Consider the following 22,362-nt stretch of genomic DNA (forward strand, 5'->3'; position numbering starts at 1 on the left):
GCCAACAAAAATAAATAAAAGAAGGCTTAAGTTGGGCTCACAAGTAACAAGGCTTCTGACCTGAATAAGGGGCTCATGACAGTTAAGGACAGTGCCTTTCTATACCCTAGGCCGATAGACAGAACTCAGATTAGATTGCTAAGGCTGAGAGGTGGGCTCTTTGCCTTGGCATGCGTACATGTATATATATGTCCATGCATGTATGTGTGTTGGATAAGAAGGAGTCTGGGGTTCTGAGGCAGTTTGGAGAGAAACCTTAGACTTAGTGTGAAGAGAGGATGAACTGTGCAGGCTTGTGACCTGTTCAGCCCTCTCCCGTTGGGGCTGGGCTGCAGTAACTGGCATGTACTACTTATTAATTCCTACTAGGACAGCATGGGCATTTATTGGGCTCTGCCTGTTAAGTCAGGCAGGGTGCCCAGTGCTCCTCACACATCATCTTATTTCGTCCTTACAACAACCCTTTGAGGGCAAGTAAAACTTTTTTTTTTTTTTTTTGAGGTAGTGTATCACTCTAGCCCAGGCTGACCTGGAACTCACTGTGTAGTTCAGGCTGGCTTTGAACTCACAATAATTGTGTGCGCCTGCCTCTTGAGTGCTGGAATGAAAGGCATGGGCACCACGCCCAGTTTATTTTATTTTTCTTAGAGTCAGTGTCTTGCTATGAAGCACATGTTAGCCTTGAACTCACAACCCTCCTGCCTTAGCCTCTCAAATGCTGTTATTACAGGCACGCCCCACCATGCCTGGCTGGGGTGGGTGTTATTTTTATTCTCATCTTATGACTAAAGGAATTGAGGCTTACAAAGGTCAGAACTGGGTCTGTGTGGCTCCAAAATTTGTGTTGTCACTGCTCATTTCCTTCTGGCGCAGACTCCATCCTAGCCTTTGCTTACATATCTTTCATGGTGGGGAGCTTGCCTGGAATCCTGTGCCCTAAACAGGCATCTGATGCAGTTACAGCCCTCAGCCAGGACCCTGCTTATCTTTTGAAGGTCACTTGTGAACAGGGTGCAGTTTGTCCAGGCTGTGGCTGCAGTCTGCCTTCCCTAGCATCTGTGTTCCCAGGGCATTTTCAGTTCTGTGATGGTTCAGGCCACAGGCCCAAACATTAGCTGCCCCTGCCCCCTCCCAGGTAAATCCAGGTATACCTGTGGGAAGCAGGAGTTTGGAGATTAAAAAAAAGGAAGCTTGCCTGGGACTACACATGAACTGGTGACTGCTGAACAAGGATGCTGGACACTTGGTTTCCCAGCTGGTACCAACTCTGGGGATGAGGGACTGGCATCCCTGGTGACCAGTGTCACAGCCCAGGTGTGGGGGAGGGGTGAGGTGGCATCCCCATCCCCAGTGCCATGGAGCCATGGCTGTGGTTTGGAGGTTGTTTGCTTTCAGAAGGCTCCTGAGGTTTCTCGCTCTGCTTCCCCTTTTTCTGATTAATTAACCTCTGAAAGCCCAGGGCCCAGGAAGATTAGACCCCCGTCATGTCACCTCATCACTTGTCTTCTCTTCAGAGGGACTGGGTCATTGCTCTTCACTTGGGACAGGTTCCATGGCCCACCCTGGCCACTCACCTTGTGGCCAGCAGCTCAAGAGATGGCTGGTGTTCCCGCCAGCCCTTCAGTCAGTGACGTCGATCATGTAACTCCTTTGTGGAGTCACCCAATCCCTTTATTCTCTGACAGCCTGACAGGGTGGGAGCTGCCGTCCTTCCATGTACAACACAGGACACCGAGGTCCAGGGAGAACAAAGCCACTTGCGCAGAGGCCCGTGGCTAGTGAGGGTTGTTCGTATTTGAACTCAGGTCTGAGTCTGGAACGAGTGCACGCCTCGTTATGGAAATGCCCTTGGCTGGTGCAGGAGGTGCGAGAAACATTTCTGGAATGGACTCATGTTTCCTTGTGTGCTGGAAGATTCGCTTGCATTTCCTGTGTCTTCGGTGGGGCACACTTGTGTTCTGTGGCTTCCTCTTTCACCTAGCTGAGTGTGTGTCCCCCGGATCCTTGCAGGCTGGGCCACTCGCTCTCCTCGGAGCTCCCGCTTGCCTCGGATTCTCCCAGCCAGGGCAGTTACCCACTAATGTTTTTGGTTGACAGTCTGTCTCTTTCCTTAGACACCTTGTCCCATTGATGGCAGGGACTGTTTTCTTGCTCTCTCCTTAGTGCCCAGCGCTGAGTGACCACAGGATGGTGATGTGGCGCTTGAGAACTTTACCTGACCTCACCTCCACCACTGGCCACTACCTTGGTCTCTCCTGATTTAGTCCGTAGGGAATGTGGATTATGATTGTGTCTGTCCCGTCCTCGTCCTCTGTCCCTCTCTGTGCTGGCTAATGGGGAGGGGCTAGGTGCAGATGTGGGCTGCCAGGCTGGTCATGGAAGTGTCTGGTGAAGGAATCAGTGCGCACGTTCTACCTGGGCATTTCACCTTCCACCTCTAGGCTGGAGTTCTGGGACATGGTTTTCAGCTCTCATACAGGCCCAGAACAGGGGTCCTGGTCTGTGGTGGGCATCTGCCAGTGTGTGTGCATTGCAGCATAGAACCCTGGGACCTCAGACCAGCCTTTTGCTCCGGTCTTGGGCTGAGAAGGGAGTTTGAGCTGCCACACCCAGCTTTTGTTTAATTTTTATTTTTCTTGGAGACAGGGGCTTGCTATGAAACACAAGATGGCCTTGAACTCACAACCCTCCCGCCTTAGCCTCCTGAATGTCGGATTACAGGCGGCATTTGGCATGGGGCTTGCCAGGGCAAATTTGACAGGTAGGCTGGCCTCAGGTTAGGAGGGCTTAGGTGCCATGAGGGTGCTGAGAGTGAGAAGAAAAGAATAGAGGAGATGGGGATGCTGAGGCGAAGTTATCAGCGAGGCTTGAGCACAGCTCCGTGGTAGAGTACTTAGCTTGTTAGAGGCCCTGGGTTCCACCCCCAGTGCTGCCAACAAACAACAGGCAGGAATGGAGGGGACAGCGTGTGGGTGGGATGGAGCACAGCCTGGGCAAAATTCATGTCACAGATCAGCCAGGCCTCTGTGCTTTGTAAGGACATGCAATCCTGAGAACAGAGGTGCCAGAGGAGAAAACAGGCACAGAGAGGGGAGGCCAGAGACCACAGAGCCAGATGTGGAAGCGAAGGCTGGGCAGCCGTGGGAGGGAGCTCGGTATGAGGTGGTTGCGCCTCTTGGGGCATCTTGCAGCTCTGGGGGGGTCCTCCAAGCTGCCTCAGACCCTTTCTTCATGGCTCTTTCAGCCTCTTAGCCCCTGGTGTGGCTGTGGCTGTGGCAGAGGGCTGGGGGGCTGTCTGCAGAGCCTACCCCTCAGTCACACAGCATGATGCCAGCTCCGAGGCAGGCCTGGGATAGGTGTGGGTCAGCCTATCCTGCTGTGGGTGGGGGATGCTGCCGGAGGCCTTGGCACCTCTTCTCTGTCCCCCACTAAGAGCAGGGATGTCTGTGTCCTGGACTCCCTGGACAGGCTGCCAGCTAGGGTCTGTGGGCACGGGACTGCTGCCAGGCAGGCAGGCGGGTGGGGTGGGGTGGGGATGAGAGGGCCTTTGTTTCTCGTGTTTGTATCCAGATGGGAACCAACTTCTCCAACTGAGGACAAGGGTGTGAAGGGCAGCCCTGGGTGGGCGGGCCTTTGCCTGACGCTTTTGGGGACATTTTCCTGGGCCACCATTTCAGCTGTTTTCTCCAGCCCTTGGGCTCTCCTGTCTGAACACTAACCCTTCCTCATCAGACCTGTTGTTGCTGGGCCTTGGTTAAATATTTGCTAGCGGAGAAGAGCTTTCAAGGTAGCTTTGTGTGAAGTAAGTCCCAGCTGAGTGCTCCCAAATCTGCCTTCGGATAAGGAGACCCAGCCCTCCTAGGCCCTGGGATTACCCCCGCCCCAGGTAGCCATTGTGGCATCTGGATGACCTTCCCCCAGGGGTCGTTGGTTCCTTACCTGTTTATGGAGCACCTACAGCCAGACAGGAGCGGGGTGCTGAGTGGGCAGAAAGCAGGACTGAGTCTGGGGGAGCCAGGGTGGAAGGAGCTTGTCGCGCAGAAGGCGTGAATTGCTGCTGAGAGGCTGAGGAGGAGCTGGGCATAGCTTGCCTAGTAGCATATGTGAGGCCCTGGGTTCGAGCCAAAAATTTTTCACGGACCTTTTGGTTCACTGGGCATGTTAGTACATATTTGGAATCCTAACATTTGGGAGGTGGAGACAGAAGGACCCAGGAGTTCAGGAACATCCTCAGCTACATAGCAAGTTCAAGGCCAGCCTGTCTCAAAAAAGAAAAAAAAAATGTTGGGCTGGGATGATGGCTCAACCATTAAAGGCACTTACTTACAAAGCCTGCCAGCCTGGATCTGGTTCCCTGGTGCCCATGTAAAACCAGATGCAAAAAGTGGTACATGCATCTGGCAAGCATCTGCTGCAGCAAGAGGCCCTGGCACATGGGTGCACACACACACACACACACACACACACACACACACACACACACACACACAAATTAATAAAAAGAATCTGTGGGGCTGGAAAGATGGCTAAGTGGTTAAAGGGGCTTCTTGCAAAGCCTGACAGCCCAGGTTCGATTCCCCAGTACCCCTATAAAGCCAGATGCACAAAGTGGCGCATGCATCTGGAGTTCATATACAGTGGCTGAAATCATTTGGTCAGTTGGAGCACTGGGAGAATATTCCAGATCAGAAGACTTTTGAGATCAGGCACCAGTTTTTTTCTAATGGACTCACATGTTCCATTACTGGTCTCAAGAGTTGAGCCCTGAGCTGGGGAGATGGCCTGGTGGTTAAAGGCCCTTGTTTACAAAGCCTGCCAGCCCAGGTTCAGTTCCCCAGTGCCCACATAAAACCAGATGCCAAAAGTGGTGCATGTGTCTAGTGTTGACTTGGAGTGATAAGAGGCCCTGGTATGCCCATACACACACATGCAAATAAATAAATAAATATTTTTTTTTTTTTAAAGAGGGCTGGAGAGATGGCTTAGTGGTTAAGCACTTGCCTGTGAAGCCTAAGGACCCTGGTTTGAGGCTTGATTTCCCAGGACCCACGTTAGCCAGATGCACAAGGGGGCGCATGCATTTGGAGTTCGTTTGCGGTGGCTGGAAGCCCTGGAGTGCCCATTCTCTCTCTCTCTACCTCTCTCTCTCTCTCTTTCTCTCTCTCTCTCTGTTGCTCTCAAATAAATAAATAAAAAATAAAATAAGATAAAAAGCGTTGGCCGGCTATGGTGGCATATGCCTTTAATCCCAGTGCTTGGGAGGCAGAGGTAGGAGGATTATTATGAGTTCAAGGCCACCCTGAGATTACATAGTGAATTCCAGGTCAGCCTGGGCTAGAGTGAGACCCTACCTCGAAAAAGAATACCGCTGTACCCTGCCTCCAAACCTCAGTAGTTGGCGGAAGTCCACCTGTCAGACAGTGGAGGAAAGTCCCACATGTTCCCCAGCTTTTTCTCCCTGTGACACGGTTCTGGTAGTGGGCGAGATCAGGGACCAGAGCAGACAAGTTTCATGGCCTGGTTTTGGTCTCATCTCTGTTAGCAAGTCATTCATCCATAGATTTTTTTTTTTTCCAGGTAGGGTCTCACTCTAGCCCAGGCTGACCTGGAATTATAGTCTCAGGGTGGCATTGAACTTATAGCGGTCCTCCTACCTCTGCCTCCTGAGTGCTGGGATTAAAGGAGTGCACCACTACACCCAGTTCACACATCCATAGAATGGATTTAACAATAAGCCCCACTGGGGTTAAATGAAATCATGGTGACAGTTATTGCTATCATTTTCTTTTTTGTGTGTGTGTTTGGGTTGTTTGGGAAATATTAGCTTCAGTTTTTTTTGTGTGTGTGTATGTGCTAACATTTTCTTAATAAAAATTTTATAAAGGGGAAATTGTGTGTGGGGGGGAGGGTATTACCATGGATATTTTTTATAATCATGGAAAATGTTAATAAAAATTGTGAAAAGAAAAAAACTTTTAAATATTTTATTTATTCATTTAAGACAGAGAGAGAGAGGCAAATAGATAATGGGCATGCCAGGTCCTCTAGCTACTGAAAACAAACTCCAGACACTTGAGCCACCTTGTGTATCTGGCTTCCGTGGATACTGGGGGAATCAAACCGGGGTTCTTTGGCCTTTGCAGGCAAGCGCCTTAACCACTAAGCTATCTCTCCAGCCCTGTTGCTAGTATTTTACGGTTACTGTCTCAGTGCTGGCTCTGGAGTGACTGTGACATGCATTAGTTCATGCTGTAATTATTATTATAATTAAATGCAAATGAGTGGTGGGGATCAGGACTGTGAAAACTGGCTCAGGCTTTTGTTTCGTTCTTCGGGTGCATTCACGTATGTCCCTGTGTGAGTGTGGGCAACCTCTGGTGTTGGTCCATCCATCTTGTTTCGGGCAGGGTCTTTCATAATTCTCCAAACTTGCAAGTACCTTAAACGCTAAGCCATCTCTCTAGCCCCTGTCTCCAGTTTATTTATTTATTTTGGTTTTTCAGGGTAGGTTCTTGTTCTAGCCCAGGCTAACCTGGAATTCACTATGTAGTTTCAGGCTGGCCTCGAACTGACGACAATCCTCCTACCTGTGCCTCCCAAGTGCTGGGATTAAAGGTGTGCACCAACACACCCAACCCCCCTCCAGTTTTAAAATTTTCTTTTTATTTATTTGTGAGATAGAGACACAGAGGGGGGAAAAAAAAAGAGACAGAGAAAGAGAGAAAAGAATGGGTGCGCCAGGGCCTCCAGCTATTGCAAATGAACTCCAGACGCATGCACCCCCTTGTGAATCTGGCTTACATCGGTCCTGGTGAATTGAACCTGGGTCCTTTGGCTTTGCAGGCAAGTGCCTAAACTGCTAAGCCATCTCTCCAGCACTCCGGTTTTTTTATTTTAAATGGAGCTCACCAAGTAGCTAGAACAGCAAGCCTCAGGGATCCACCTGTCTCCACCTCCCCAGTGCTGGGATTATAAGTACATACCACCGTGCCCTGCACAGGAATAAGTACCACGGATCGGGAGGGTGGCCGCACTTAGAATACTCCGGGTGCTGAGGGTCTACCAGAGTCCAACCTTTATCCCGAAAGGAAGGTCTGAACATGGGGAAGGAACCGGCTACTTCCCTCTTGCTCCAGATGTGGATGAAACCAAAGGGAGTTGGGGTAGTGGAGTGGAAATTTGGAGGCCCAGGCAGACATAGGGACAGTGGCCTGGTTGGGGGTGGGTAGTGACAGGTGGTGCAAACTGAATTGGGCTGTGCTGGCCTTGTGACTGTCCCAGGCCTACTGGGGTGCCCAGCTCACAAGCCTGATTTTTGGCAGCCCAGAAGCGGGGTCCCAAGCACCTGCCATCGCTGCAAGTGCCGAGCCCCCCTGTGTAGCTTGTAGAGTGGTGCCCGCTGGCTTTTCTGCTCTCTAGTAATTTCCCTTCTGGGCAAGCGTATCCGAGGTGCCCTCAGCCATCTCACTGATACCCCCCCACACACACTCTGTCAGGGTCCCAGCTCTTTCCATGGACTGACTACTATTCCTTTCCTGCTAGAGGACAGAGCCTGTCATTATCTTAGCTCCCAGCTTCCCACCTGATTACAGGTCCTGAGCAGGAGTCTGTGCGTCAGCCCTCCTGACAGGGGCCACCCACTGGGTGCCGTGTGGAGGCCCTGTTCCCAGAGACTGGCATTCAGGATGGTGGTTTGGTTCGCTGTTGGATGCAGACTGTCTTGGGTCTTTGTTGCTCGTAAACTGTGTGTCCTCAGAGACGTCCTTAACCTCTCAGAGCCCTGGCGTCTTCCTCTGTGAAGTGGTGGCAATGCGTGAAATAATATCACCACCGTGGGCACCTGGGTGCCTCAACAGATGGGCACTAGTATGTGTTTGTAGTGAGAACGGAGTGATCCGGGAGAAACATGTGCTGTACGACCCTGGGACAGTATAACCACCTCTTTGGACCTCAGGCTTCCCTCGCTGTTCAGTCAGATGACAGGGATTGTGTGATTTGACCATACCGGGAAACGGAGCCCCTCTCCACCCTGCCTGGGCCATTCCCTGGGCTCTGGAGTGGGCGGGTCAGTGTTCCGACTGCCTCCCTCCCTCCTCACTTGGACTGCTCCCTGGTGCTCTGAGAACCAGGCAGGCCAGTTCTGAGCCGCCCCGCCCTACATTGCTGTCACCTGCTGGGGTTTCAATCCTCAGATCTCACAGCCCCAAACCCTGAAACCAAGCTGGGCCTGGTGGTGAGGCGTGTCTGTGGAGCCCACTGGGGCGACCAGCTGAGCCAGGGATCACTGAGGCACAGCAGCTCCAGCTGGAGCCAAGTCAGGGTGGGGACTGGCTTGAAGCCCCGTGGTCTACATGCGGCTGGCTTGTGGAGGGGGGTTCAGGCTCAGTCTCCACAGTTCCGGACCTGGGCTCATTCTTGCTTTTACTAACCTGGGAGGGGCTTTCTGTTTTCTGGGGCTCAGGCTGCTCCAGTGAAATATTTCCCAGTGCCATTCAGTGCCACCCGTCCCTACTTTGTGCTGAGGAAGACCAGCGGTGATCACATAGGACACTTACGACAGCCTGGGCAGCTCCGAGTGGTCAGCAGGAGCTGCTTAATCTGGCACTCAAGGTTCTCAAGGCTGTATACCTCGAGCATGTTCCCAGAAGACCCTTTACTCCTCCCCCCATCCTCAGCTCAACAAGCCTCTCCTCCCCAGGCCTCAGTTTCCCCATCTGCACAATTGGCCCAGAGCTTCTCCTCCAGTTCCTCAAGGAGACTTTCAACCACCCTGGGGCCTTCTCACTCTTGTTCAGCCCCTGCTATCTGCACAGGAAGTAGCTTGATCCTTAACTCTGTGGCCTTGGAAAAATCAGCGATCAGCATTCTTCCGGCTGTTGGTGCTGGTCATATGATTCCTCTGTGCCAGGGTGAGGTGTTTCCCTCTGGCTGGCTCCTTGGTTTCCTTCTCTCCCAGTCAAGTGGGCACTCGTGTGCCATTTTGCACAGGGAAGCAGGCTCAGAGAGGGCAAGTGCCTTGGCCAAGGCTTTGCTTCTAGTTGGTGGCAGAGCTGGGCCTTTAGCTTCGAGGCTATATGCGCATGTGGAAATGGAGCCCCTTTCATGAGCTGTGCCCTATCCTTTCCCCTAGTCACTCTGTCCAGGCTGAGATAGCTGTGGTCGGCCCAATGGGCTGCCCAGCGGAGGTGCTGAGGCCAGCATTGCGGTCGGCTCCTGGGCTGGCGCGGCACTGCTGAGATTGTTGTTAAGATCTTAAGTCATCTGAGACTCACCCACGCCTGCCCGCCCTGAGAGGATCACGAGCAGGGATCCACCGGGGCGGGGACGTAAAATGCCACCTCTGACTCCTTGGAGACCCACACTTCTGTCCCTGCTCTGATAATCACATCTGCCTGACCTTGGGAGAGGGTGAAGTTGGGTTTCCTCATTTGTCAAATGGAGACAGTAATGCCTGCTTGGCTCCCCCTTGGGCCCAGGCAAAGGCTTAGCCAGAGATGGTAATGCCAGGGCCTTGTAAAGGCATTGTGATTCATTGTGACCGGCCACTGAGTTGGGGGCTTTGTGGGTGTGAGGCTTTGAGCAGGCCCCAGGGGAGGCAAGATTCAAAAGCTGAGGCTGTGGCTTGGTTGGCACACTGCTTGCCTAGCATGCACAAAGTCCTGGGTTTGATCCCTAGCATGGGCCCTTGTTTGTAATCCCAGCCAGCACTCAGGTGGAGGTTGGGGGATTACAAAGTCAAGGAGTTAAAGTCTACTCTTGGCTACGTAAGACCCTGTCTCAAAAACGGAAACAAAGGGTTGGAGAGATGGCTAAGTGGTTAAGACACTTGCCTGTGAAGCCTAAGGATCCAGGTTTGATGCCTCAGTACCCACGTCAGCCAGATGCACAAGGCGGCACATTTGTTTGCAGTAGCTAGAGGCCCTGGTGCGCCCATTTTCTTCTTGCCACATGCCTCTTTCTTTCTCAAATAAATAAATAAAATAAAATAATATATATAAAGGGGCCAGGTGTGGTGGCTCACGCCTTTAGTTCCAGCGCTCAGGAGGCAGAGAGATAGGTGGATTGCTATGAGTTCAAGGCCACCCTGAGACTACATAGTGAATTCCAGGTCAGCCTGGGCTAGAGTGAAACCCTACCTCACCTCGGGGTGGGTGGGGTGGGGGGTCAGGGGGTGGGGAAAGGAAGTAGGAAGGAAAGAAAAAAGAAAACACTTACTGCTGGGCCAGGAACATAGTCAATGGTAGAGTGATTGCGTGGCATGCGCAGGCCCTAGGTTTGATTTCTCAGCAGCACACAAGCAAAACAAAGCAAAGCAAAGCAAAACAAAACAAAAATCCTACCAGCTGGACATGGTGATGTACACCTGGAATCCTAGTACGTGGGAGGCTGAAATAGGAAGATTACTCTGCGTTCTAGGCCAGCTTGGCTACATAGCAAAACTCCATGTCAATCAAGCAATCTCATCTCCTCCCCCAACGTGCTTCCAAAAATCCCACTTTTTTTCCCCCCCAAGGTACAGTCCCACTCTAGTCCAGGCTGACTTGGAATTTACTATGTAGTCTCAGAGTGGCCTCGAACACATGAGGCTCCTTCTACTTCTGCCTCCCGAGTGCTGGTACTAAAGGCAGGCTCCACCATGTCGGCTCCAAATCCCACTTGTAATCCCATCCAGGATGTGTGTCTTTGAGTAAATAAGTCTTTCTGAGCTTTAGCTATAAAATGGAGGGTCTGGAGAGATTGCTTAGCAGTTCAGGAGCTTGTCTGCAAAGCCAAAGGACCCAAGTTTGATTCCCCAGGACACATGTAAGCCTGATGAATAAGGTGCTGCACACGTCTGGAGTTCGTTTGCAGTGGCTGGAGGCCCTGGCACACCCATTTTCTCTCTATCTGCATTTCTCTCTCTGTCTGTTGCTCTTAAATAAATAACAATAATAACAATAAAAAGTCAAAATGAAGGTAACAGCTAGATATGGAGGTGCAAGCTTTTAATCCCACCACATACAAAGCCGGATGCACAAGGTGGCACCCATTCTCTCTCTGCCCCCCCCAAATAAATCAATATTATATAAATACTATAAAAGAACAATGGGCTGGAGAGATGGTTTAGCTTAGCAGTTAAGACACTTGCTGGCAAAGCCAAAGGACCCAGGTTCAGTTCCTCAGTACCCACAAAAAGCCAGGTGCACACAAGGTGACGCATGAGATGTGGGGGCCTAGTATGTGACCTTCCTTTAAGCTGTGGCATCCTGAGCCTCTATATGTCTGTTTAATGGGGTTTGTGTTTACCTGTGTCCCCATGGGCTCTTGGGACAATCTAGACATATATGTAGGGGAAAAGAAAAAGTACTTGTTAGTCTGCATGGGGTAAGCTTACTTCCTATTTGAGGGGATATATTGTTGGCAGAGGGGTGCAGTGGAAAGAGCCCAGCTCATGTCAGGTGGGAACCCGGGTCCACATACACATTGCACACCCCTGCTCCCCCCATGTCCTGGTTTGTCTGCTTTTTACATATGTATAGATGTATGTTGGCACATGTGTATGTGTGCAGGTGTACAAACGTGTGTGCATGTGGAGGCCAGAGTTTGGTGGTGGATGTCTTTCTCAGTTGCTGTCCACCTTATTTATTTATTTGGTTTTTCAAGGTACGGTTTTGCTGTAGCCCAGGCTGACCTGGAATTCACTATGTAGTCTCAGGCTGGCCTCGAACTCACAGTGATCCTCCTACCTCTGCCTCCAGAGTGCTGGGATTAAAGGCGTGCGCCACCATGCCCAGCTTATTTATTAATTTTATTTATTTATTTGAGAGCAACAGACAGAGAAAGAGGCAGAGAGGGAGAGAGAATGGGTGCACCAGGGCCTCCAGCCACTGCAAACGAACTCCAGATGTGTGCGCCCCCTTGTGCGTCTGGCTAACGTGGGCCCTGGGGAATTGAGCCTCCAACTAGGGTCTTTAGGCTTCACAGGCAAGCGTCATCTCTCTGGCCTTATTTATTTATTTTTTGAGGTAGGATCTCACTCTAGCCCAGGCTGATCCTGGAACTCTGTAGTCCCAGGCTAGCCTCGAACCCATTGCAATCCTACCTTAGCCATCTGAATGCTGGGACTAAAAGATGTATAGCAGCGTGCCCTACTCACCTTATATTTTGAGAAGGGTTGCCCATTGAACATAGAGCTCACCAACTGGGCTAGAAGACTAGCTAGCCAGTCAGCCATAGAGATTCATCTGTCTCTACATTCCCAGCCCTGGGATTACAGGTGCTGGCCACCAAGGCAAGCATTTTATGTGGGTACACTATTTAGGATTTTTTTATTTTTTATATTTTGGTTTTTTTCGAGGTAGGGTTTCACCCTAGCCCAGGCTGACCTGGAATTCACTATGTAGTCACAGTGTGGCCTTGCACTCAAGGCGATCCTCCTACCTCTGCCTCCCGAGTGCTGGGATTAAAGGTGTGCACCACCACGCCCAGTTTACTCAGGATTTTTTTTCCCCCTAGGTAGGATCTCACTCAAACTCAGGCTGGTCTGGACTTTCTCTGTCGTTCCAGGCTGGCCTCCATCTCACGGCAATCTTCCTACCTATGCCCCCTGAGTGCTGGGATTAAAGGCATGTGCCGCCACGCCCGGCTTCTGCTCAGGATTTGAACTCTGGTTCTCATTCTTGTGTGGCTACATTTTATCCACTGAGGCATCTTCCCAACCCCTTTTGTCTTTGTTTTCTGGGGAAAATAGTCTTAATTTATGTTTCAAGCTATAAAAGTTGTACCTGCTAATAAACATTTCAGCCCATCTCTTGCCACAGTAGTTACGAACTGAGCACATTTATAATTAAGAGTTGTGCTTGTTAGCCCGGCATGGTGGCACATGGCTTTAATCCCAGCACGCGGGAGGCAGAGGTAGGAGCATTTCCATGAGTTCAAGGCCACCCTGAGACTCCATAGTGAATTCCGGGTTAGCCTGAGCTAGAGTGAAACCCTACCTCGCAAAACAAAACCACCACAACAAAAAAAGTTGCATTTGTGGAGTTCTGAGTTCTATGTGGCACGGCTGTCTACGTCCTGTCATCTGGCTCTGTGGTGTCCATGTCCCACACGGGGGACTTGAGATCTCAGCAGCCCCTTTGCCACACTCATTAGAAAGCTAGATGGTGGCACTGCCAATCCCCACTTCCTCCATGGCTTCTTCCACTGCGGCACCTGGGGCTGAGTCAGTGCTACTGGGGCGGGAAAGGCTGGTGAGCAAGGCGGGCCCGCACCTGCACCCGCACCTGTGGACTGCCTCACCCTGGCATCTCTACCATTCAGAAGCCATTGCATTGATTGATCTGAGTCTTCCCAGGTTCTGGGTCCAAAATCCTCAGCAGATAGCCTGCCACCTCATTGCCCTCTGACAAGAAGGGAAACTCTGTGGGGTCCTGTGGGCAGTGGTCAGAGCCAGGAACCATGAGAGGTTAGTTAGCTGTGGCTCAAACTCCAGTTGCTTCAGTGTGCTGTGTGATCTGAAGTGAGTCTCTTACCCTCTCTGGTGCAGATCAAGCCTCAAGGTGATTAACCTTGGCCTCAGAAGCCTTATTCAGTGCCTTCCTCAAATCCACACATTTAGGTGTCCCCAGAAGCTGTGGGGGGAAACTGAAATAGCTGGCGTGGGCAGCTGTGGAGGAGAGAGGGCGGCTTAGGGCAGCTCGGACCACCCACAGATACCCAGGCAGGGTGCTGAGTTGTGGGATCCTTCTGACTCTCTTGGGGGCTAGCTTCTGGAGGTGGCAAAATGGAGAAAGTAGGGCTGGAGAGATGGCTTAGCGGTTAAGCACTTGCCTGTGAAGCCTAAGGACCCTAGTTCGAGGCTCGATTCCCCAGGACTCACGTTAGCTAGATGCACAAGGGGGTGCACACGTCTGGAGTTCGTTTGCAGTGGCTGGAGGCCCTGGCACGCCCATTCTCTCTCTCTCTCTCTCTCTCTCTCTCTCTCTGCCTCTTTCGCTCTCTCTGTCTGTCTCTCTCAAATAAATAAAAAAAATTAAAAACAAAACAAAACAAAAAAAAAACCGGAGAAAGTAGCTCAGTCATGGTGGCTCTTGCCTGTGATGTCAACACTCAAAAAGAGGCTAAAGCCAGGCGTGGTGGTGCACGCCTTTAATACCAGCACTCAGGAGGCAGAGGTAGGAGGATTGCCGTGAGTTCGAGACCACCCTGAGACAACATAGTGACTTCTAGGTCATCCTGAGCTAGAATGAGACCCTACCTCGAAAAACAAAAAACAAGCAAACAACAGCAGAAAAAACCCAGCTTAGGCAGAGCTGGAGAGATGGCTCAGTGGTTAAAAGCATTTGCTTACAAAGCCTGGTGGCCCTGAGATCAGTTTTCCCCAATATCCATGTAAAGCTGGATGCACAAAGTGGTGCATGCATCTGGAGTTCATTTGTAGTGGCAAGAGGCCCTGGCCCTCTTTTTCTCACTGAGATAAATAAATTTATTAAAGGGGAGTCAGCCAAATTTGGATCTAAATCCGAATAGTTCCTGGTCTGGTAGAAGGCATGCTTGGAGTTGCAGTTGGGGGTCATGATCAATGTGATTCGTTTTAGGTTATGTGGGCCTGTATCTGTTCTCCCACTCCTTAATGGAGGTGTGCCCCCCTCAGGTTTCTACACTTTGTCTCTCCACTCCCCCTTTGTCCCTGGTGGCTCCTTGTTTCCCAAGACTCCCTGCCTCCTCTCATGGACAGTGGCCCCCATCTTATCTGGGAAACCTGTCTACAACCCCAGTGTGGATGGATCTAGAATGAATTTCATCCTCACCGCCTCCACCCCCAGCTGCTATCTGGCCCAAGCTTTTGGACCCATCAGTGTTAGCAGCTTGGCCCAGAGGTTCGGGCTGCAGCCTTCTGCTGGCCTCTGCCTCCAGCTCTGTCATTGGTCACAGGTCCTGAAACTTAATCCATTAGGGCTTCCAGAAGCTTCTTCCAGCCCACAGCCCTGCCTGATCTGGCCTTCCTTCGACACCCTTCGATGGGGTGTTGGGGCATGCCTGAGTCTTCCTCCCAGCACAGTCTTGCCCGCCCTGTCCTGACCTCGGACCAGGCCAGCACCCTTGTGGGCTCAGAACTCCCAGCCTGGGCACTGGCCAGGCAGCTGAGAACCACAGAGGGCTGGGTGGATCTGGGATTGATTCCTGTCTCTGGATGGCAACTTCCTCCTGGGCCTGGCCTGGGGTCAGGCCTGCAGATTCAACATTATAGGAATCCTGCCCTGTCTGAGAGTGAGTGCTAAGGGCCAATGTGGGTTTCCCAGAGCCATGCCTGAAGATTCAACTCACCTATCCTGCCACCATGTTGGTAGGATGCCCATTGGCTTCAGGGAGTTAAGGCAAAACCCAGGCTGAGGATTTTGGGTTCCTGAGCCTCCTCATCCCTCATGGTGGACAAAGATGGCTCTGCCGCCCCTGGCTGTCAGGAAGCTTCACCTGACTCTGAGGCTAGAATCAGTTAACACATAACTAACTGAGGGTGATGGTCCTGTTGCCATCCTTTCTCAATGACCTCCAACCCATTTCCCGTCCCCTCTCCTGCCCTTCCCCTCCCTTACCATCTTCGGCACAAGTCCCATGGTCTTGGAGAGTACTGTTGTTTGGAGTTTAAAAAAAAACAGGCAGTCGAAACACATTCCTCATTTGTTCTCCCCTTCCACTCCCAAATTGGAATTTGGACAGACATGTCAACTTCATGTCAGGAAAGGGATACAGGCTGGGTCTGAGGGGGGATATGGGAGCTTAGCTTCCCCCAGTCCCAGAGGGCATGCCTCTCTACTGTCAGTGAGGCAGGGTTAGGGGTGCAAGCACACATCAAAAGGCCTGAGACCGAGCATGGCAATGTGACATGAGGCCTGGGTCCTCGCTCCTGGCTGGGCTCCAGAACCAAAGCCTGACTCTACCACCCACTAGCTTTGTGACCACGTGAGCGACTGGACCTCTCTGGGTCTTAGTTTCTTCTTCTGTAAAATGGAAAAGACACAGGCTGTGTCCCCAGACCACTGAAGAGATTAAATGAAAGACTGCCCTCTCCTTGGACGAAGGATCCCTAGAGAAAAGATCCAGTCTGTGGGAATTTGAATTCAATACTCAGAGGTGGCAGGACCTGTCCATCCCTTGAGTCTAGCCCTCTTAGTGTGAAGGGGAACGTGAGGCCCAGGGAGGGGAGCTACGCGAACTGCAGGCCGGGGCTCTAGCTGGAACTTCTTAGACCAGGAAGTTCTCGTCAGCTCTCTTTGGGGCCTCAGTGTTCTCATCTATAAATAGGGGCACCTAGGCAGCAGCAATACCAAGTCTGGTGTGTGCTGGGCCTGCTTTGGAGCCCATAGACTTACCCTCTCTGTTCTAAAACTGCATTAGCAGAAGAGAGGGGCAAACAGCCAGTGGGTGAACTAACCTCAGGATGTTTCTTTGAATACTGATTGTAAAATCATTCAAAGCTATAAAAAGTGAATGAGGCAGAAAATGAAGCTCATTCATTGCTTCTGTCCTGCATGCGGAGGCTCTACCCTTCACAGTGGCCTGTGGCCGTCCCCACCTTTACCTCTGAGTCCCGAGGGGTTCCTATACATCATCCTCTCTTTGAGAGGGTACTGAGTATGAGGCTGTCACTCCCTCCGTTCACATAGAATTGCTCCAGCTTTTTTCCATCCTGGGTTATGTCCTGGTTGCTGACTGGTTTGTGCTGGTTATTTCCACCACTGCATGGCTAGCCAGTGCCTACATGCCTACAGGTATGAGAAAGGTATCAAAAGGCACACATGGGGCTGGGGAGATGGCTCAGCAGTGAAAGGTGCTTGCTTACAAAGCCTAGCCCGGGGTTCAGTTCCAGTACCTACATAAAGCCATGTGCACAAAGTGGCACATGCACCTGGAACTCACTTGCAGGGGTGGCAGGAGGCCTGCTGTGCTCATTCTCTGTTTCTCTCTCTGTTCGTAAATTAACAAATTTAAAAAGCAAATGGTTCTCTCTCTCCTTGAAAATAAGTAAAATATTTTTAAAAGGGGGCTGGAGAGATGACTCAGTGGTTAAAGCACTTGTCCGCAGTGCCTAACGACCCGGGGTTAATTCCCCAGTACCTACATAAAGCTAGATGCACAAGGTGGTGCATGCATCTTGAGTTTGTTTGCAGTGGCTAGAGCCCCTGGTGCATCCATTCTTTTTCTTTCCCCCGCACTCTCTCTTCTTGCAAATAAATAAATAAAATGTTAAAAAAAAAAAAGAACCAAAGGGCACACATGTTAACCTTATGCACACAGCTGCCGGCCACTGTCAGAGAACCTGCCTCTCCATTATAACAGAAAAATCAGTCTTGCTCAGTTGGCCCTGAGTTGGTCATTGGTGAGGCTGAGCATCTCTCACAGGCCTGTTGGGTTTTTGTTTTCTTCTTTAAGATTTATTTACTTACTTATTTGAGGCAGAGAAAGAGAATAGGCATGCCAAGGCCTCTAGCCACTGCAAACAAACTCCAGATGCGTGCACCCCTTGTGCATCTGGCTTACGTGGGACCTGGAGAATCAAACCTGGGTCCTTAGGCTTCACTGGCAAGCACCTTAACCACTAAGCCAGCTCTGCAGCCACCCCCGCCCCCAGCCTGATTTTTGTTTTCTTCTTTGGGCTTCTGGCCATCTTCCTGTCTAGAAGGAGGTTTGCCACATCCCAAGGTGGCTGGCTTGTGCAGGCAACATATGATGGGTCACATACGCCTAGCATGCAAGGAGCCAAAACATCTCCAACACTGCAAAAGTGATATATATATACACACACACACACACACACATAAATATATAGCTGGGGTGAGAGGCATTTGTGCAAACGATTCTACACATGGAAATCTGGGGCTTTGTAGACCTGTTTCCCTAGTGTTCTGCGATGACCTCACACGCCCATTTGTGCTTCCCTTTCAGAGAAAACAGAGAAGATTCTGAGGGAGTTCCTGCATTTCTACGAGGACCAGTATGGCGTCGCACTCTTCAACAGCATGCGCCATGAGATTGAGGGCACCGGGCTGCCTCAGGCACAGCTGCTTTGGCGCAAGGTGAGAGGGTCTCTGGGCCAGTGTGGCTGGGAAGGTCTCTACAAGCTCTTCATTCACTGAGGGTGTACCCCAGCGTGCCCAAGCAGCCCCTGTATTGCCATAGCCGGGCTTTGCAGTCTTGACAGCCGCAGGTTCCAGGCCAGCTCGCCGGCCAAGAAGGATGTGAGCATATTCCCGCACAATTGTGCCTGGAGCAAGGAGGGTGCTTGGCAAGTGTTGGCTGACACTGATGTCATCGACAACCTTGTCATTTTCCTGTTATTAGCAGTAAGGTTAGGTTTGTCCAGGAAGCCCTCTAGCTCTAGCCTGGGGGTCAGTGTCTCTCTCTCTCTCTTTTTTTTTTTAGTTTTTCAAGGTGGGGTCTCACTCTATCCCAGGCAGACCTGGAATTTACTCTGTAGCTCCAAGCTGGCCTCAAACTTGCAGAGATACTCTTACCTCAGCCTCTCAGGTGCTAGAATTAAAGGTGTGCGCCACCACACCCAGATTTCAGTCCCCTTTAGTGACCTCCGTCCTTGGACTTTTGCATGGCCAGGCAGGTGGCAAAGGGAAGGATGGTGAGGTGGGTAGCCTGGACCAGCAGTGGCTCAGTGACAGCCTTGTACCTAATTAATCCTGGCTTGTGGCCACTGTCAGAAGACTGCCAGTGTCCCTCTGGGGGATCTGATTGGCTGAGCTGATCTTCCCAGAAGTGGGGTGCCCAGCAGGTGAGCTGGGTCCATAGCAGATTTACGTAGTTGGTAGGCTGCAGTGTTGCCCTTGCTCCTGCCCCACACCTCTCTGCCCAGTCTCATCTTCCTTCCAGCCCTGGACATCTAGTGTCAGGCTGAAGTCGGTGCCACAGGAGAGGGACAGAGACCTCCTTCAGCCAGACACAGGGCCTGCCCTCTTGAACCCCATGGTCTGGAGAGAAAGAGGGTGGGGACCCGGAGTCAGATGCTCTTCATTACCTGCTGGCGTGGATGGTTGATTCAACCTTCAGCACTCAGTCTTCACATCTGACGAATGGACACATCCTTCCTAGGGCTGAGAGGACTCTGGGAGACAGTGAAGGGGAGTCAGATGGGCTTACTGGAGGTTTGAATCCCCACCTGCTGGGGAGCCATAGACGAGGGGGTGTCACCTTGTGGAGCCTCAGTTTGTCTGACTGTGAAATGACTTCCAGAGAGAAGCTTCTTTATCAGTCACAGGCCAGAATGGCCTTGTGGAGAGATGGGGAGTCTGGATCGGTTGGGTATGTGAGATGACAACAGAGTCCAGAAAATGTCTGAGAGTGTCTGAGATGGCCCCAGACTGGTGGCTTCGGTTGGTTCCCCAATGCAAGTGGAATGACTATGATATCACAGGGGCAGGAATTAAAAAACTGGCTTAGGAGCTGAGTTACAGAGCTGGAGGCTTGCTGAGTTAACCTCAGCTGGAGTTAAACCTCAGGGCTTCCTGCAAGCAAATCTTTGCTGATGACTCTGTTGGCCACAAGGTCAGGTGCTAGGATCACGTGGCCCCTGACTTCTCAGCAGATGTACTGGGTGACAGACAGTAAACAGCTGTTTACACGATAAAACTGGGAGGTAGGAAGACTGGGTGAGAAGACTGCCTGGCCCTGAGGGCTGAGGAAGAGTTTGTTTTTGGAAGGGACTGTGATAGAGGGAACCGGATTTACAAAAGCCCAGAGCTGATTGGTCCCTGGGTGACTTGTGGCTGGTTCAGATCTTAGCCCAAAGGCCTTTCCTGCCAATGCTCTGCTTGTCCCTGGAGAGGGGATGGACTGTGTGTCTGAGTTTCTTCTGGTGTTATGGCAACCTCCTGACCCCATAACAGCATGGAGCAGAGGTGCCTGGATGTGGCCTGGCCTGGCAGTTTGGCAGGTGTGCACCTGTGTTAGGAAAGGGTATGTGAACCCACCTGGGTGAACAAGTTGGAACTGTTCCTCTGTCCACAATGAAATGTCATAGGCAAGTTGGGCATGGTGACAAAACCTGTAATCCTAGCACTTGGGAGGCTAAACAGGAGGATTACCATGAGCCAGTTGGGCCACATAGTGAGTAGGGGCTAAGGTTTACATACTTAGATCCTGTCTCATAAAAAGAAAAACAGCTGGGCGTGGTGTGCACACCTTTAACCCCAGCAGTCAGGAGGCAGAGGTGGGAGGATCTCTGTGAGTTCGAGGCTACCCTGAGACTATATAGTGACTTCCATCCAGGTCAGCCTGGGCTAGAGTGAAATCCTACCTCAAAAAACAAAACAAGGGCTAGAGAAATGGCTTAGCAGGTAAGGCACTTGCCTGAAAGCCAAAGGACCTAGGTTTGATTCCTCAGGATCCACGTAAGCCAGATGCACAGTGTTGCATGCATCTGGAATTTGTTTGCAGTAGCTGGAGGCTCTGGCGTGCCCATTCTCTCTATCTCTATCTGCCTCTCTCTCTCCGATAAATAAAAATAAACAACAACAACAAAAAAAAAACCAAAACAACAAGAAAGTTTGCCATTCAGATGTGAGAATCTAAGTTTGAAATCCCAAAATCCCCTTCTCCCCATAAAAGCCAGAAGTTATGGCAGACTTCTATAATCCCCTTGTGCTTATGGTAAGATTGCAGGTGGAGACAGGAGAATTTCTCAAAAGCTTGCAGGCCATCTAGCCTGGTGGATGGGACAGTGAGCCACAAGAGACCCTGCCTCAAATGAGGTGGCCCATTGGACACCCAAAGGTGTCCTCTGATCTCTATGTGTGTGCCATGGCACCTGGTCACATGCAGGAAGGGAGGGAAGGAGGAGGAAGGACAGATAGCTCAAATCCCACAAGCCCAGGAGAAGTAGGAACAGCTGCTGTGCCCAGCATTTTCTCTGTGGAAGACCTGCCTCTCACACTGTCAGGGGTGCCTGTTCGCAGCAGGAAACAGATCCAGACCCTGAAAGTTGGGAGTTGGGAGTTCTGGTCCTTTTTTGCCACGCATAAAACTGACCACCATGTGAAGTCATGGTAATAATAAAGAGAAATAATAGTATTAGTCATCAGTGACTGTTTTTAGTAGAAACAATCATAGAGATAATAATACTAGAATGAACCACGCGTGGGTGGCATAGGCATGTATTACCAGCGTTCTGGATGCTGAGGCAGGAAGATGAGTTCAGGGACAGCTTGGGTTACACAGCAAGACCCTCCCTTTCCAGAAAGAAAGTAATTCTAAACCGGGTATGGTGGTGCACGCCTTTAATCCCAGCCCTCGGGAGGCCGAGGTAGGGCGGATCACCTTGAGTTTGAGACCACCCTGAGACTACAAAGTGAATTCCAGGTCAGTTTGGACTAGTGATCCTTTTAGGAGTTTTAAAAAATTGATTTACTTATTTCACAGAGAAAGAGAGAGAATGGATGTGCCAGGGCCTCCAGCCATTGCAAACGAACTTCAGACGCATGTGCCCCCTTGTGCATCTGGCTTACATGGGTCCTGGGGATTCGAACCTGGGTCCTTTGGCTTTGCGGGCAGACGCCTTAACCGATAAGCCATCTCTCCAGCTTCCCCCCCCCCTTTTTTGAGGTAGGGTCTCACTCTAGCCCGTTTGCAAAAAGATTCAGCTGTCATGCTTTTGTTGATTTTTTTCTTTTCTTTTTTTTTTTTTTTGAGAGAGGGTTTCATGTATCCCAGGCTAGCCTGGCATTCACCATGTAGCCAAGGATCTCCCTGAACTTCTGATCCTCCTGCCTTCACCAAATGAGCTAAACTCTCACTCCTATCATGTGCAGTAAACGGAAGACATGGTGCCCACACCCTCCTGTTTCCTTACTCCCCCTTCCTGGCCTGTCACTCTTGCTTCTCCGCATTCTTCCCTGGCTCCCCTCTTCCCAGCTTCCCCCTGCTGCTCCTCAAGGGAAAACTACACTTTTGACAGGAGATCCCATTGTGCTCAAACAATAGGACCCGAGACCACAGCTTCCTATCTGGAGGAAAATATTTACAGGAAAAAATGGGTTCCCTGCCCCTCCACCCTCCGTGGGCTTTGCCCAAGTCACCAAGCTGACTCGCAGAGATCTATATTTAGACCTCCAAGCCCCAGCCCTCAGATGTGTCTTTTCTAGAAAGGGTAGCCAGGGCTTTCCTAACACCTTGGTAAGACCCTGCTCTGCTAGGTACTTGCTTTGTGAGACTTCAGGCCCACAGAAGCAGTGCCCAGCCCAGGCAGCCAAGCTTGGCACCCCACCAACCCCCAGATCCTGTTTCAAGGGGGAAGGACTGCTGGAAGGAAAAGGGAACCAACAATCTGGACAAAATCTGACTTCGTATCAGGGCTGACCCTGTACCCACCCTCAT

The 22,362-nt window shown here is 51.0% G+C and overlaps 1 protein-coding gene across 1 annotated transcript in view; it reads left to right on the top strand.

Moving 5' to 3' along the window:
- The window catches only part of Niban2 (niban apoptosis regulator 2), a 61,693-nt gene that overhangs the window by 22,006 nt on the left and 17,325 nt on the right, over positions 1 to 22,362 (top strand). The window contains exon 2 of the mRNA XM_004671640.2: positions 17,929 to 18,059. Within this exon, the coding sequence (XP_004671697.2) occupies positions 17,929 to 18,059 (131 nt within the window). The remainder of the gene's footprint in view (positions 1 to 17,928; positions 18,060 to 22,362) is intronic.

Source organism: Jaculus jaculus, chromosome 1, assembly GCF_020740685.1.
Source record: "Jaculus jaculus isolate mJacJac1 chromosome 1, mJacJac1.mat.Y.cur, whole genome shotgun sequence".
In the NCBI taxonomy this organism is placed as follows: domain Eukaryota; kingdom Metazoa; phylum Chordata; class Mammalia; order Rodentia; family Dipodidae; genus Jaculus; species Jaculus jaculus.